The 14,745-nt window shown below is 41.2% G+C and overlaps 1 protein-coding gene across 2 annotated transcripts in view; it reads left to right on the top strand.

Moving 5' to 3' along the window:
* Positions 1-14,745, top strand: part of LOC125451808 (ALS2 C-terminal-like protein) — a 92,986-nt gene that overhangs the window by 56,747 nt on the left and 21,494 nt on the right. For both annotated transcript variants that reach the window (XM_048529408.2, XM_048529407.2), the window contains exons 15-19: positions 1,325-1,436; positions 4,153-4,230; positions 8,314-8,444; positions 11,623-11,856; positions 13,099-13,183. In XM_048529408.2, the coding sequence (XP_048385365.1) occupies positions 1,325-1,436; positions 4,153-4,230; positions 8,314-8,444; positions 11,623-11,856; positions 13,099-13,183 (640 nt within the window). The remainder of the gene's footprint in view (positions 1-1,324; positions 1,437-4,152; positions 4,231-8,313; positions 8,445-11,622; positions 11,857-13,098; positions 13,184-14,745) is intronic.

The raw sequence follows: 14,745 nt of genomic DNA, 5'->3' as shown, positions 1-14,745 counted from the left end.
AGAGAGTGATGAACCTGTGGAATTCTCTGCCCCAGAGGCCAAAGCATTGAATATTTCCAGGAAGGAGTTAGATATATTTCTTAGGGTTAAAGGGTTCAATGATAATACAGACAAAGTGGGAAATGGTACCAAGTTGCATGTACAGCCATGATGATATTGAATGGTGGAACATACTCGAAGGGCTGACTGGCCTCAAATGAAATGTGTTATCAAGTCAAGGAATCAAACCTGGTTCAATGAATAATGCAGGAAGGTACAAAATGGGCAGCACAAGGCATACCTAAAAATGAGATAGCAAGAACTGCAGATGTAGGAGACAGAGACAAAACAGTGTGGAGCTGGAGGAACACAGCAGGCCAGGCAGCGTTAGAGGAGCAGGAAAGTTGATCGAGGCCCTTCTTCAGAAAAATGAGGTATCAACCTGGTGAAGCTACAGCACAGGAGTCACTTGCTTATTGAGGTCTGCCAGGGCCACTTACCTCTCAACCAGCCTTTGTGCAAATCTGGCTAAAAGTATTCAGCTCTAAACGTGAGTGAGGTGAGAGTGACTGTTCATAGAGAGCTGTCACAACACAACCCCTGGACCAGGTGGGACTTGAATGCAGAGATAGGGACACTGCTACTGTGCCATAACAGCCCTAATGTTCCCTGGTGTAGTGTGCTAGGTCCAATCTTTTTCAGTTGTTTCACCTTTCTTCCGTATTAAGGTCAGAAATGGGGATGCTCACTGATGATTGTACAAATGCTCAGTACCATTTATGATTCTTCAGATGATGAAACTAGCACAGGCAGAAATTGCTGGAGAAACTCAGCAGATCTAATAGCATCTGTGGGGAGCAAAGAGTGAATGTTTCAAGTCCTGTGATCTCCCTTCCAGGCAAACATATTCTTTGAGATATAATGCCTGAAACTGACTACTGCACTCCAAACAAGTCTCAGCAAAACTCTGCACTGAGGAAATTTATAAACAAAATTATAGTAAGAGCATGTTCAAATAACAAATGGTTATTTCTTCTTTAGATAACAAGGTGTAGAGCTGGATGAACACAGCAGGCCAACCAGCATCGAAGGAGCAGGAAAGCTGACGTTTCGGGCCTGGACCCTTCTTCAGAAGAAGGGTCTAGGCCCGAAACATAGCTTTCCTGCTCCTCTGATGCTGCTTGGCCTGCTGTGTTCATCCAGCTCTACACCTTGTTATCTCAGATTCTCCAGCATCTGCAGTTCCTACTATCGCTGAAACTTGTTTCTTCTTGATGGGTCTTTGCTTTATTTTTCCGACTTTAGCTAAAAATTAAATATAAAATTTCTATCATTATATATACAGGGGAGAGAGGTACATTGGCACATGGCTGGAAGATTGTAAGCATGGGAATGGTATCGTAATTACCCAGTCAGGACTGTGCTATGAGGGAAACTTCCAAAACAACAAGTTAGCGGTGAGTAAAATGTAGTCAATTTGTTGGTGTAACGTAACTCAGAACACCAGCATTCCTTCCTGCTACTCTCCTTAACAAGGTTCCCTGTCCATCTTAGGGCAGAGGTTAAATATCTAGCAGTGGCGTTTGAAGAAAAGTAGAAGGGCATTGCTGATGCCTCAACAATGTTATTTTTCAAACAACATTACTAAAACAGTCTATCTCACTATTGTCAAATTTCTGTATGTAAATTGTCTACTGTATTTTCCACAAAAGAAGCCTAGATGCTTTATTTTACAAGTTTGCTGTTGGCTATAAAGAATGTTTACCCTGGGATTATTATATAAGTATTATATAAGCTCTTTCATTCTTGACCTTGACTGCCTTCACAAGCTGATGGAACTTTTTACATTGGAAGGATACCCTGGGAACAGTTAGGGTGCTACTGATAGTCATTGACATATGAGCAGCTCAGATTCTCTACTTCAGGAGTGGCATCCTGTCTTTGTTAGACCTCAATAATACCTCTACATAGTGATTTTTTGTTTAGTTTCGTCTGCAGAATGCATAACTTCTAGCTTTCTCCTGTAAATGACTACAATCCTCCTTGGCATTCTTTCCTTCAGGATTCTCTCCACCTAGCCAGCAACCATCCATTTTTTGTTGGGCTGATATCTTTGTCATTCTATCCATGTGCAATAGATCTGACACTGGGATATCTGACGATTGCACTGGGGATGGTCAGTAACTGGATTTTCTTCTATCCTTTCTCATGGCAAAGATTGACCCAGAAAATTCATTGCCTTAAGTGTTCTCTGATTCATCTCATGGAAGATGGCATCCAATTTTACTTAGTACTATTACAGAACTTTAAAGGATAATTTTTAATTCTACGAGTAACTTTCAGGGGTTTTAACACCAAATTTCCCATTTGGTTGATGAGCTTTGGATATAATTCATTAACTTTCTATGTCTAGTGGAACGTCATTGTTTTCCCATTTCTGTACATTCAAAACAAAATATTTATGTCCAATATGAGTATCCAGAAAATTGTGGCTTTCCACCAATGATCACTTTTTGTAAAAGTGTGGATTGCAGATCTGTGCAGAATCTGGATAGTTTCTATAACAGATAGATTATTAGCTTGACTCTGAGGGACCGCTTTTAGTCTAACTCCTATCTTTCTGTTAAATTGGCAGACCAACCGGCAGTTATATTTCCACCAATACAGTTCTGTGGTTTAGGGTGTGGTATATAGGAAAGATATGGACATTGGAAGCAGGGTGGAAGCACAGTTGAAAGAAGTGACAGTGAATGACGCAGGATATTGAGCCACAGAAAATTGGACGTCAAGTCCAAAGCTGAAATGCTCTATAATTTAGTTGCAGACCATGCCCGAATGTCCAAGCAGTATCCTGTTGGCCAAAATATGTGTGGCATAGATAATGATGAAGCCACTAAAACACTACAAATCCATGGAGACCTCTCTTTAGATCCCTGGCATTGATCTGTCTTTGCTGCCTTGGCTCTGATGGCTGAGGACTCTTTCCCAGTGCCAGCAATCAACAGATGTCAAATGGCCCTTAGTTGTAGCTGTGAGACACAGGCTCATAAAATATTGTTATCATTCTGAAACGCTGGCATCTAAAGTGGAGTAAAAAATAATTTTAGTGTTCACTTGTGTAGGTTTTCAAAAGATCATAAAGTCAGTTTGAATAGTGAGCGAGAGGTTGCTTTTCCAATAAAATGTGATTTTAGCTAAACGGCAAGCAAGGCCCCTAGGAGACTATTGCTAAATATCTGTTAATTTGAGTTTTACAAGGGATAGGGGTGGGTACAGAAATAGGTTTATTCAGAGATAAAAAAGATCAATAACAGCAGAAGTGCTGCTAGTTTAGCAGAGTCTAAAACAGTCAGGGCAGAAAGGGAGAAGTCCTGAATTGCTTATTAGAAAATTCCAGATGCTGAAATCTGTGGAGATGTCAAAGCAAGGCATTCAAAAAGGCTTATGATATGGGTTTAAGGAATGCATACCAGTTAGTATTAGTAAGCTGACATAAGAGCTTGTTTAAAGGTCTTTGGGAGGGTCATTAATGAAAAAAAAAGCTTCACGTGAAAGCACACTGGAGCCTAAGGAAAATGAAACTAACTACACTGTTAGCTGAACATGGAGATGGGGTGACACTTCACTGAGGGTCTTAGTGTCTAAACGTTAGAATGAAAAGAGTTGCATCATTCTCTCTGATATATGTAATGAGTTTAGTCCAATTGTTCTTGTATACTATAACATATATTGCATGTTTCTTTTGTGGAATGAACTTGTACATTCTTTTATTAAAGTGTATTGGCAGACTCTTATAAAGTTGTTCAGTGACACATGTCCATATTAAACAAAAAAGAAATATTAAACTTATAAGTATATCAAGGCAGGCGTCAATCGAGGATTTGAGTTGTCCAATATTACCACCAGCTGGGATCAAAACAGCTGGTACTTCATGATGTACCAAGAATACCAAACTCCAACAGAATTAATGGCCCATTTACTTAACCTGTCCTGTTCTTAAGTAGGCCACCTGAAGTATCATATATATATGATAAACTTGGTCTGAACATGAAGCTGAGGCAGAATACTGACCTCACTTATCTTGAGTATTAGGTCTCCTTACTTCAACGAATTCAAATCAAATGCCCTTTACAAACAACTCAGTATTTAATTTATTTTCTATATAATCATCAGGGGCCTGGAACAATTCTGTCAGAGGATGATTCTGCCTATGAAGGAGAGTTCACAGAAGAGCTGCTTCTAACTGGAAAGGTAGGAGCTTTGGACTCCATATTATATACAGGTCATTTGATTGTATAAGGGGAAGCAATGGTATTGTGGTATGATTATTAGACTAGTAATTCAGAAACACAGGCTAACGCTCTGGGGCCATGATTTAAAATCTCAATGTGGGAGTTCGAGAAATTTGGACTCAATTAATAAACCTGGAGTTAAAAGCTGTTGATTGTCATATTAAAAATACAATCCCAACTGTTTCATTAGTGTCCTCCAGGTAAGAAAAATCTACCATCCTCACCTGCTCTGGACTACATCTAACTCCAGACCAACAACAATGTAGATGGACCAAGGCACTGGAAACAACTATGCACACATGGTCCTTTTGACCCTGCAAAACCATCCTCGGTAACATCTGGGTAAAAATTGGGAGAGTGGATTGGAGCAAACTGGAATATACATTACAGACAATGTCCCAAACATCACAGTCACAATTCCTGGAGATCCACCAAAGTTGGTGACACATGGCATGCAATCTGGAGTTCTCAATGCTGACGCATCAAATCAGGTTGAACACAAGCAAGGGATTTTTCTGTCCTCCATGTAGAATACCACTTGGAGGAAACTCCAAAGTTGGCAAGAATGCACATTATACTGTGCACAGGGAACTTCCTTGTGTAGCATCACAACTAACAGAGCTGGTGAGGTCTTAAAAGGTACAGCTGCCAGACCGGCTTACTGCTGCTGGTGGAAAACCAATGAGAGGAAAAGCGTTCTTGACCTTGTTCTCACCAGCCTACTTGTAGCAGATGCATTTGTCCGAGACATGATCAGGAGTGGAGACAAAGCTCTTTGTCATGTTATCAGGCACTGTCGCTGTGCTGAATAGGTTAGGATTCAAACAGAGCAAGCAACTCATGACGAGGTGTTCGTGAGGTGTCGTGTTTCATTTGCAGCAGCAGATGAATGATTCCTTGCCTAAATGTGACAAATGTGTTTTACATATTATTTTCTAAATGGTGAGAAAATTCGTAAAGCAGAAGTACAAAGGGATCTGGGAGTGTTGGTCCAGGATTCTCTGAAAGTTAACTTGCAGGTAGAGTCCATGATTAAAAAAGCGAATGTAATGTTGTTGTTTATCTCAAGAGGGTTGGAATATAAAAGCAGCGATGTGCTTCTGAGACTTTATAAAGTTCTAGTTAGGCCCCATTTAGAACACTGTGTCCAATTTTGGGCCCCACACCTCAGGAAGGACATACTAGCCCTGGAGCGTGTCCATCAGAGATTCACACGGATGATCCATGGAATGGCAATTTTAACGTATGATGAACGGCTAAGGATCCTGGGATTGTTCTCATTAGAGTTTAGAAGGTTGAGGGGAGATTTAATAGAAACTTACAAGATAATGTATGGTTTAGAAGGGGTGGACGCTAGGAAGTTGTTTCCGTTAGGCAGGGAGAGTAGGACCTGTGGGCACAGCCTTAAAATTAGAGGGGGTAAATTTAAAACTGAAATGAGACGACATTTCTTCAGCCAGAGAGCGGTGGGCCTGTGGAATTCTTTGCCACGGAGCGCAGTGGAGGCCGGGATGTTAGATGCCTTCAAGGCAGAGATCGACAAATTCTTGATCTCACAAGGAATCAAGAGCTACGGGGAGAGTGCAGGGAAGTGGAGTTGAAATGCCCATCAGCCATGATTTGAATGGTGGAGTGGACCTGATGGGCTGAATGGCCTTACTTCCACTCCTGTGTCTTGTGGTCTTATGGTCATATGGCTCCCACATTTGAGACAGTGGAAGCAAGGTGGACATTGATTTGGGCTTGGTGAGAGAAAGAGATCGTGAGCGAGAGAGCCACATTTTTGGCTGAAGATGAAAAGGTGGCCAATGGTTGTGAAGGATAGATGAAAGATATCTGCTGATATGGAGAAATCCAGAAAGAATGAAGAACCATAAAGCCCGTTAAATCCTGTGTTCTGTGGTCATGATGTTAAAAGTTCTAATGTGACTTATGCTGAACTGGAGGTCGTGCACACCTGGTCCTTTTTAATTAACTGGAGTTTTCCCATCACTGAACACAACTACTTGAAACATTGATCGTTACTAATAGAATAGTTTTTTGTTTGAAGGTTATAAGTGAATTTACTTACGTGTTAAAAGCTATGATTCTTTCATTACATCAATAATGGATTACCCCAGTGAGGAAAATAAATGCATTTTACGGTGTGGTATTCAGTCAGAAGAATCGGGACACTATCTTATTTGTATATGGTTAGTAAATCCAGGGGAAATAGCAAATCCAGGAGGAATAGTAATGTATGAGTGTCACCTGGTCTTGAGTTTTCTGGATATGAAGTTTGAAATGCAGTTCAGCTATCCAGTGAGGCTTGTTGTAAGTAGATATGGTAATTTGGTAGCTGTGATTCTAGATTTAGAGCCCAGTCACTGTAATTTTAAAATTAATTAAGAAATCAAATTCAATAAATTTGGTTATTTGTCAGCTGGCACCAGAAAATGGCAGTGCTTTTGTTGAATTTTCATAAAAATTCAATTGATGTAACAATGTTATTCGGAGAAGGACACTTGCCAGTCCTATTTCTTTTGACCGATGTGTTTCTGTTATGTGGTTGATTCACAATGGTCTCATAGAAAAGAACGATCAATGTTACTTTGTGGCCTACATCGTAAGCAGTTAGAATGAATGAGCAGTAGCTTAGGTAAGAGTAACACTTCATTGAGATGGACCTCTCAGTCATTGGAACATAAGATTAAGAGCAGTAGTATGCCATTTGGCCACTCAAGCCAGCCCTACTAGAACATAGAACAGTACAGCACAGAACAGGCCCTTCAGCCCACAATGTTGTGCCGACAACAGGATCATGGCTGAGCTAGTTGAAGTCTCTGCTCCTGCGTCCTCTATGCTCCCCATGACCTTTTATTCCTTTGTTTATCAAAAGTGTAACTCAACCTTGAATGAATTTAAAGATACATTTTCCACATTTGGGGAATGCAATTCCTTAGTGTAACAACATTGGGAGAAAACAAAGTCTCCTCCTCTGTCTGAGAGAAATTTTTTTTTACTCTATAGCTGCATCCCTTAGTTTTGATTACCTCTATGAGAGGTAACATCCTCCAGGTATCTACCCTGCAGGTCCCTTCAAGATCTTCTGTTTCAATAAGGTCAGCTTCATTCTTTTAAACTCCAATGGACGTGAGCCTAATCTGTCCAACCTTTCTTAATAAGACAAGCTGTTCATCCCAGGAATGAGTAGAGTGAACCTTCTCTGAACTGCTTCTGAAACAACCATAGTCTAATATTGGTGCAAGATCAATAACGTAAGAATAATCACTGGAGCAAGTTAATGATGGTTAGAGCCTATGAATTGAATGGATCAGGTGACGGGCAAGTAAAAAACTCATCTCATTGAAGATCATAACTTCTCTTATTTTCTTTCCAGCTGCTGGAGAAACTGCTGTTTGTAGCATTTTGTTCACTGTTTTATTTCCAAATTTCTCCTGAGCACCAACTTTGAATATTTTTCACATATTTGAACATTTGTGCATTGAAGGTTCAGAGATAAGAAATGGGTGGAGATGATACAAGGGGGATTGGGAGAAATGGTTTGAGTGGTATTAGCTTGGTTATGGTGAACATATTGTCATTGTTCCAAGATTTTCTATGCAGCTATTGGTCTTTCTTCAGCAAAGACATTAAGTTCACGAAGACTGTCATGTCCACCTCATATTACATTTGCAGATCAGTGAAAACCTTTCAAGAGATAGCATGACAATAACTGGAAACAGCTTTTACAATTCTCTGGGCGATGTGCTGGTCTTTCACCAAAGATATCATGGGAGATTAGAGAAGTACTGAGGCATTAAGAAATGACAGTGGTAACTTTACTGGACTCGTAAACATGACTGTGACCAACTGGAAAGGCGTGAAAACTTATCTGATTCACAAATGTCCTTTGTAGAAGAAAATTTGTTTTCCTACCCTGTCTAGATCATATGTTACTCCAGAAGATTGCTTGCCTAATATGCACAACACACATCAAACTGCTGAAACAAAAAGAGGCCTGTGCTTTAAAAAAAACTAATTTGCAATTGTTATGTTCAAGGGAAAGCTCACCTTTAGTAATGGATACATGATAGAAGGATTATTCAGCAACAAATGGGGAAGTGGTTTGAAGACCAATGGAACATTCTGCAAACCCACAGAAGAACTAAATCCTTTGATCACCAGCAAAATGTGAGTGTGAATTGTCCAAACTTAGAAAGCAGTAACACATTCCATATGTGTGTAGCAAAATCAACTTGATAATTCGCTTTACATTGCAACAATTCCATACCTACCATATTCTTAGGTTTATAATAGCTATACAAAAGGAGAAGGAGAAACCAGAAGTCAATACACTGAACTTGGTGAGATTTCTTTCCAATGGGTTGAAAATCTGCCTAGCCCAGGCAGATTACTATCAAAGCTTGGCATATTTTTAAAAAGTGAATGAACGTAAAGGGCCTCAAAGTAAATTATATTGGATACTGTCTACACAAATTCTCATAAGGAGGGAAGGATATTAAATTCTGAAGTATCCTCAATGACTAAGTATATAAATTAAAATGAAATGAAGAATATTTTTGATCAATGTCAAACTCAAAGTTCAGCAGAGAGCCAAACAGAATATAGAAAGCACAGAGGAGAACGAAAAAAGTAATTACCTGTCTATATATGATTCAAGAGGAGTTAGCCATGCCAACCACAATAAATACAAAGAGTAAACAGCTAGCCAAAGGAAGATAGAGATAATGGGAACTGCAGATGCTGGAGAATTCCAAGACAATAAAATGTGAGGCTGGATGAACACAGCAGGCCTCCTCCCACCTCCTCCCACACACCCTCCTGCAAAAATTCCATCCCCTATTCCCAATTCCTCCGCCTCCGCCGCATCTGCTCCCACGATAAGACATTCCACTCCCGCACATCCCAGATGTCCAAGTTCTTTAAGGACCGCAACTTTCCCCCCACAGTGATCAAGAACGCCCTTGACCACGTCTCCCGTATTTCCTGCAACACATCCCTCACACCCCGCCCCCGCCACAACCGCCCTAAGAGGATCCCCCTCGTCCTCACACACCACCCTACCAATCTCCGGATACAACGCATCATCCTCCGACACTTCCGCCATTTACAATCCGACCCCACCACCCAAGACATTTTTCCATCCCCTCCCCTGTCTGCTTTCCGGAGAGACCACTCTCTCCGTGACTCCCTTGTTCGCTCCACACTGCCCTCCAACCCCACCACACCTGGCACCTTCCCCTGCAACCGCAGGAAATGCTACACTTGTCCCCACACCTCCTCCCTCACCCCTATCCCAGGCCCCAAGATGACATTCCACATTAAGCAGAGGTTCACCTGCACATCTGCCAATGTGGTATACTGCATCCACTGTACCCGGTGCGGCTTCCTCTACATTGGGGAAACCAAGCGGAGGCTTGGGGACCGCTTTGCAGAACACCTCCGCTCAGTTCGCAACAAACAACTGCACCTCCCAGTCGCAAACCATTTCCACTCCCCCTCCCATTCTCTAGAGGACATGTCCATCATGGGCCTCCTGCAGTGCCACAATGATGCCACCCGAAGGTTGCAGGAACAGCAACTCATATTCCGCCTGGGAACCTTGCAGCCATATGGTATCAATGTGGACTTCACCAGTTTCAAAATCTCCCCTTCCCCTACTGCATCCCTAAACCAGCCTAGTTCGTCCCCTCCCCCCACTGCATCACACAACCAGCCCAGCTCTTCCCCCCCACCCACTGCATCCCAAAACCAGTCCAACCTGTCTCTGCCTCCCTAACCGGCTCTTCCTCTCACCTATCCCTTCCTCCCACCCCAAGCCGTACCCCCAGCTACCTACTAACCTCATCCCACCTCCTTGACCTGTCCGTCTTCCCTGGACTGACCTATCCCCTCCCTACCTCCCCACCTATACTCTCTCCACCTATCTTCTTTACTCTCCATCTTCGGTCCGCCTCCCCCTCTCTCCCTATTTATTCCAGTTCCCTCTCCCCATCCCCCTCTCTGATGAAGGGTCTAGGCCCGAAACGTCAGCTTTTGTACTCCTGAGATGCTGCTTGGCCTGCTGTGTTCATCCAGCCTCACATTTTATTGTCTAGCCAAAGGAAGATAGGCTGGTTAGGGAACCAAAATGGAAACAGTCGTGAAGGCTGAGATAATGAGCATTCTACATTTGGTATCACAGAAGGAGAGGATATGGCCTACATCGCAGAATTAGCTGTGATCACAGTAAAAATGTTATGTAGTTTGGATGGCATGTATCCTTGGGTACTGCAGAATGTAAGTATGGGAACTTCACTGGTCCTGGTCACAATCTTCCAATATTTCTTATATATCAAGTGATGTCAGAGGATTGTATCCAGTGTTATCCTAGCAAAAAAAAGTGCAAATGGATAAACCTGGCAACTACAGGCCAATGAGGAATCTTTTAAAGAAAATAGCCTGATTGAAATTAATCGAGAATGTCAGCTAACATCCTGAAAATTCTCTCACTATGCATGTGCAAAATGCCGGTGATGACATTCCATCTCATTTGATCATATTTGCTGTGCTTATTTGGGTAATGCCATTTTATTTATTGGCAGGGCATTTTAGAAAGTATATGCATTCTTAGAATTTCCAGCATGTGCAATGCGAACTCTTGGGGTTGTCAGGTGTCACTGCTAAATGAATTAGCAATTAAGAAAGCAAACAGATTAATAGATTAACTAAATAACTGTGTTAGAAGGCAAAAAAACTTGCATTTATATGGGCCTTTTAGAACCTCATGAATTTGCAATATTATTTACAGCCTAAAGAAACACTTTTTAAGTAATTCTTATCCTTGTTGGAAAATGTATTGGCTAATTATATTGCTTTTGATTGATGGCAAGGCATTATTTTGATTTTTTTATGTCCATGTGATTGGGAGCAGGGCCATGTTTTAAAGTCTCATCCAAATCATGGCATTACTGACAATTCATAATTTCCTCTGCATTGGCAATGTTGTTTTACCCTGCTTCTTTGATAATTCCCTGGTTTCCTGTTGGAGTGTTGATGTGAGACGGGACAAACAACAATGGAATTTCAAGGCCAATATTCAAACAAGCAGATTTAATACAAAAACAGAAAAATGCTAGAAATAGTTATCAAGTCAGAAACTATGGAGAGTTAAACAGTTAATGTTGTACCCAAGGACTATTTATCAGATCTAAAACTTTAACAGTTTCTCTCCCTCTCTCCAAAGACCTGGGTATTTCTAACATGTTCTGTGTTTATTTCATATTTCCAACATTCACAATATTTTGCTTTTCTATTCATAGCAGAGCAGGTAAGAGGCTATTTCATGCGAGATGTTATTCCATTCTAGGCAATTGGGCAGCCACATAACCCCAGCTAAAGATCGATGGCAGGGCATCTATGACCAATTTAGTGATTTCCTTCGTTCTGGCTCTGATGAAACTTCAATGGAATCCTTCCTTGGGTTTTACTCAAAGAACAGAGAACGACGGAAAGCTCTGAAGAGCAGGGCAATTACCACAGAAGTGGAAAGTGCCATGGAACATGCCAATGAAGATCTGCTAGATTTTTTGTCTTGCAGCAGGTAAAATTGTTTCTCTTTGTCATTTGAGGTAATGGTTTTTAAGGGGTTCATGTTCATTGGCTCCACCTATTCAACTGATTTTCCACATCATCTATTGGGAGAGAAGAACATAGAAAACAGAATCATAGAAGATTGGAGCAGGATGAGGCCATTCAGCCCTTTGAGCATGCTCCGCTATCCTTCATGATCATGACTGATCGTCCAACACAATAGCATAATCCTGCTTTCTCCCAATAACCTTTGATCCCATTCACCCCAACTGCTATATCTAGTTGCCTCTTGAATACATGTAATGTTTTGGCATTAACTACTTCCTGTGGAAATGAATTCTACAAGGTCACCACTCTGGTTGAAGAAATGTCTCTTCATCTCCGTCTGAATAGTTTATCCCTAATCTTCGTACTGTGACCCCTGGTTCTGGGCACACCCACCATTGGGAACATCCTCCCTGCATCTACCCTGTCCAGTCCTGTTAGAATTTTATAATTTTCTGTGAGATCCCCCCTCACTCAAGCGAAAACAATCCCAACCTAGTCAATCTGTCCTCATACATCAGACCTGCCATCCCCTGAGTCAGCCTGGTAAACCCTCGCTGCACTCCCTTGAGAGCAAGAGCATCCTTCCTCAGAAAAGGAGACCAAAACTGCACACAGTATTCCAGGTGTGGTCTCACCAAGGCCTTGAGGAGTTCTGTGTAGCTTTAGGAGTAGCTCTATCTGTAACAGCTCCCTAATATCCTAGAAATTATACCAGACCAAATATTCCTATAACTGCAATCAGTTTCCAAATTGAAATAAATTTCTTTGTTAGCTGCACAATTACAATTCCGTTAAGTGGCAGCTTTGCTGTTTATGGCTTTCATGTTCAAAATTAGAAACGCAACAGATTCTTACATTTGCCATTTTCAGAAACTGTAGATTCTTGAGAAATCTGACAGAAGATCAGCGTGGACCTTGGGAAATGCAGTGTACTTAGAATGCCACAACTCCTGAAAATAGTGGACTTGGAATGCTAGAAACAGTAGTAAATAAACAGGACAAATATGTGAATGTTGATAATGAATTGAGAGTAGCACGTTTTATTTGTAAATAATTTGTAAAAAAAAAGAGGGAGACCATAATTCTGTTAGTTTAAGTTGGATTCTGATTTGTGCATAAAGGATAAGACCTAAGAATAGTACCTCAGTTATCTGATCCACTTGTCCAAACATTTATTTTGATCGCTTATTTCCCCTTCTTCTAGATCAAATGCTACCAGACCTGAGAAACTGCCACCAAACCAATGTAACTTGGCTGAGGGGAAAGAGTTGAAGGAGTACCTGAGTGAGGTAAGGCAGACAGGTTTATGCAAGGAAAGAATAAACTTGCATTTATAGAGCAGCTTCATAATTAATTCCTTTTGTTTTAAAGTGTAGTCACTGTTGCAACGCAAGTGTCAGCCCATTGCTCAGTTGGTAGAACTCGAGACTCTCAGTCAAAAGGCTGTGGATCCAAGACCTGACCTCAACAATCTAGGCTGACAATCCCACAATACAGAGCCCTGGGAGTGTTGCACTGTTAAGGGTGCCATCTGTATCCTCAGTCATAGAAATGTACAGCACAGAAACAAACCCTTTGTTCCAACTCGTCCATGCCAAACGGGTATCCTAAATTAATCTAATGCCATTTTCCAGCCTTTGACTCAGATCCCTCTAAACCCTTCCTAGTCATACATCCATCTAGATGCCTTTTCATATGCTGTAATTGTACCCACCTCCACAACTTCCTCTGGTAGCTCATTCCACACACGCACCAACATCTGTGAAAATGTTGCCATTAGGCCCCTTTTAAATCTTTCCCCTCTCACCTTAACCCTATGTTCTCTATTTTTGGACTCCCTTACCCTGGGGAAAAGACCTTAGCTATTCATGCTATTCATGCCCCTCCTGATCTTATAACCTCTATAAGGTCATCCCTCAGCCTCTGACACTGCTGGGAAAATACCCCCAGCCCAACCAGCCTCTCCCTACAGCTCAAAACCTCCAACCTGAGGAACGTTTTCGTAAATCTTTTCTGAACCCTTTCAAGTTTCACAACATCTTTCCTATTAGCAGGGAGACTAGAATTGCATGCAATATTCCAAAAGTGACCTAACCAATGTCCTGTACACCTGCAAAATGACCTTCTGACTCCTATATTCAATGTAAATATAAAAGATCCCATGTGTTACACAGGGCATTTGGGTTGGTGTCTATACCTCAAACAAAATCATAACATTTTTTGAGTGCATACTGTGTACACTTCGATAACTACACTAGTGGGTTTTAACACTTTGGGATATCCAGGGGTGGTTGTGAAAGTTGCTACATAAATACAGGTTTTATTTAATGTAGACAATTTTCAATATCCTACAAATAACATTGTGATGCTAATCAAACAATCTGTTTACTTCTGCTGCCTGAAGAATGAAGTTTGGCCCAGGTGAACTTTCCTGCACTTCAGAAAGTTCTGTGGGATGTTTTGCAATTAGCTGGGGAGACACGAGGTGTTTGGCTTCAGGAACAAAAACAAAGTTGCTGGAAAAGTTCAGCATCTGTTGAGGAGAAAACAGAGTTAACATTTTGGGTCCGGTGACCCTTCCTCAGAAGTGTTTTGCTTCACGTCGCCTTCAAAAGATGGTGCCTCCAAAATTCTCCAATATTACACTGAATTGTCAACCTCAGTAATTCTGCAAAATATGGTCAAGTCTATAGCATGAAATCTATATGTTACCATTATCAAGAAGCTATTGCCTGAGCTAGGGCATAGGATGTCAAAAAAACCCCAGAACATTTCAATACAGAAATTCATACTATTTAAAGTCCATGCAAGTCCCCTGAAAGAGCTATCTAACTAGTATCTCAATGACTCA

This window comes from Stegostoma tigrinum, chromosome 5 (assembly GCF_030684315.1).
Source record: "Stegostoma tigrinum isolate sSteTig4 chromosome 5, sSteTig4.hap1, whole genome shotgun sequence".
NCBI classification, from domain to species: domain Eukaryota; kingdom Metazoa; phylum Chordata; class Chondrichthyes; order Orectolobiformes; family Stegostomatidae; genus Stegostoma; species Stegostoma tigrinum.
The sequence above is the reverse complement of the archived record's forward strand: the minus strand, read 5'-3'. Positions and strand labels throughout refer to the sequence as shown.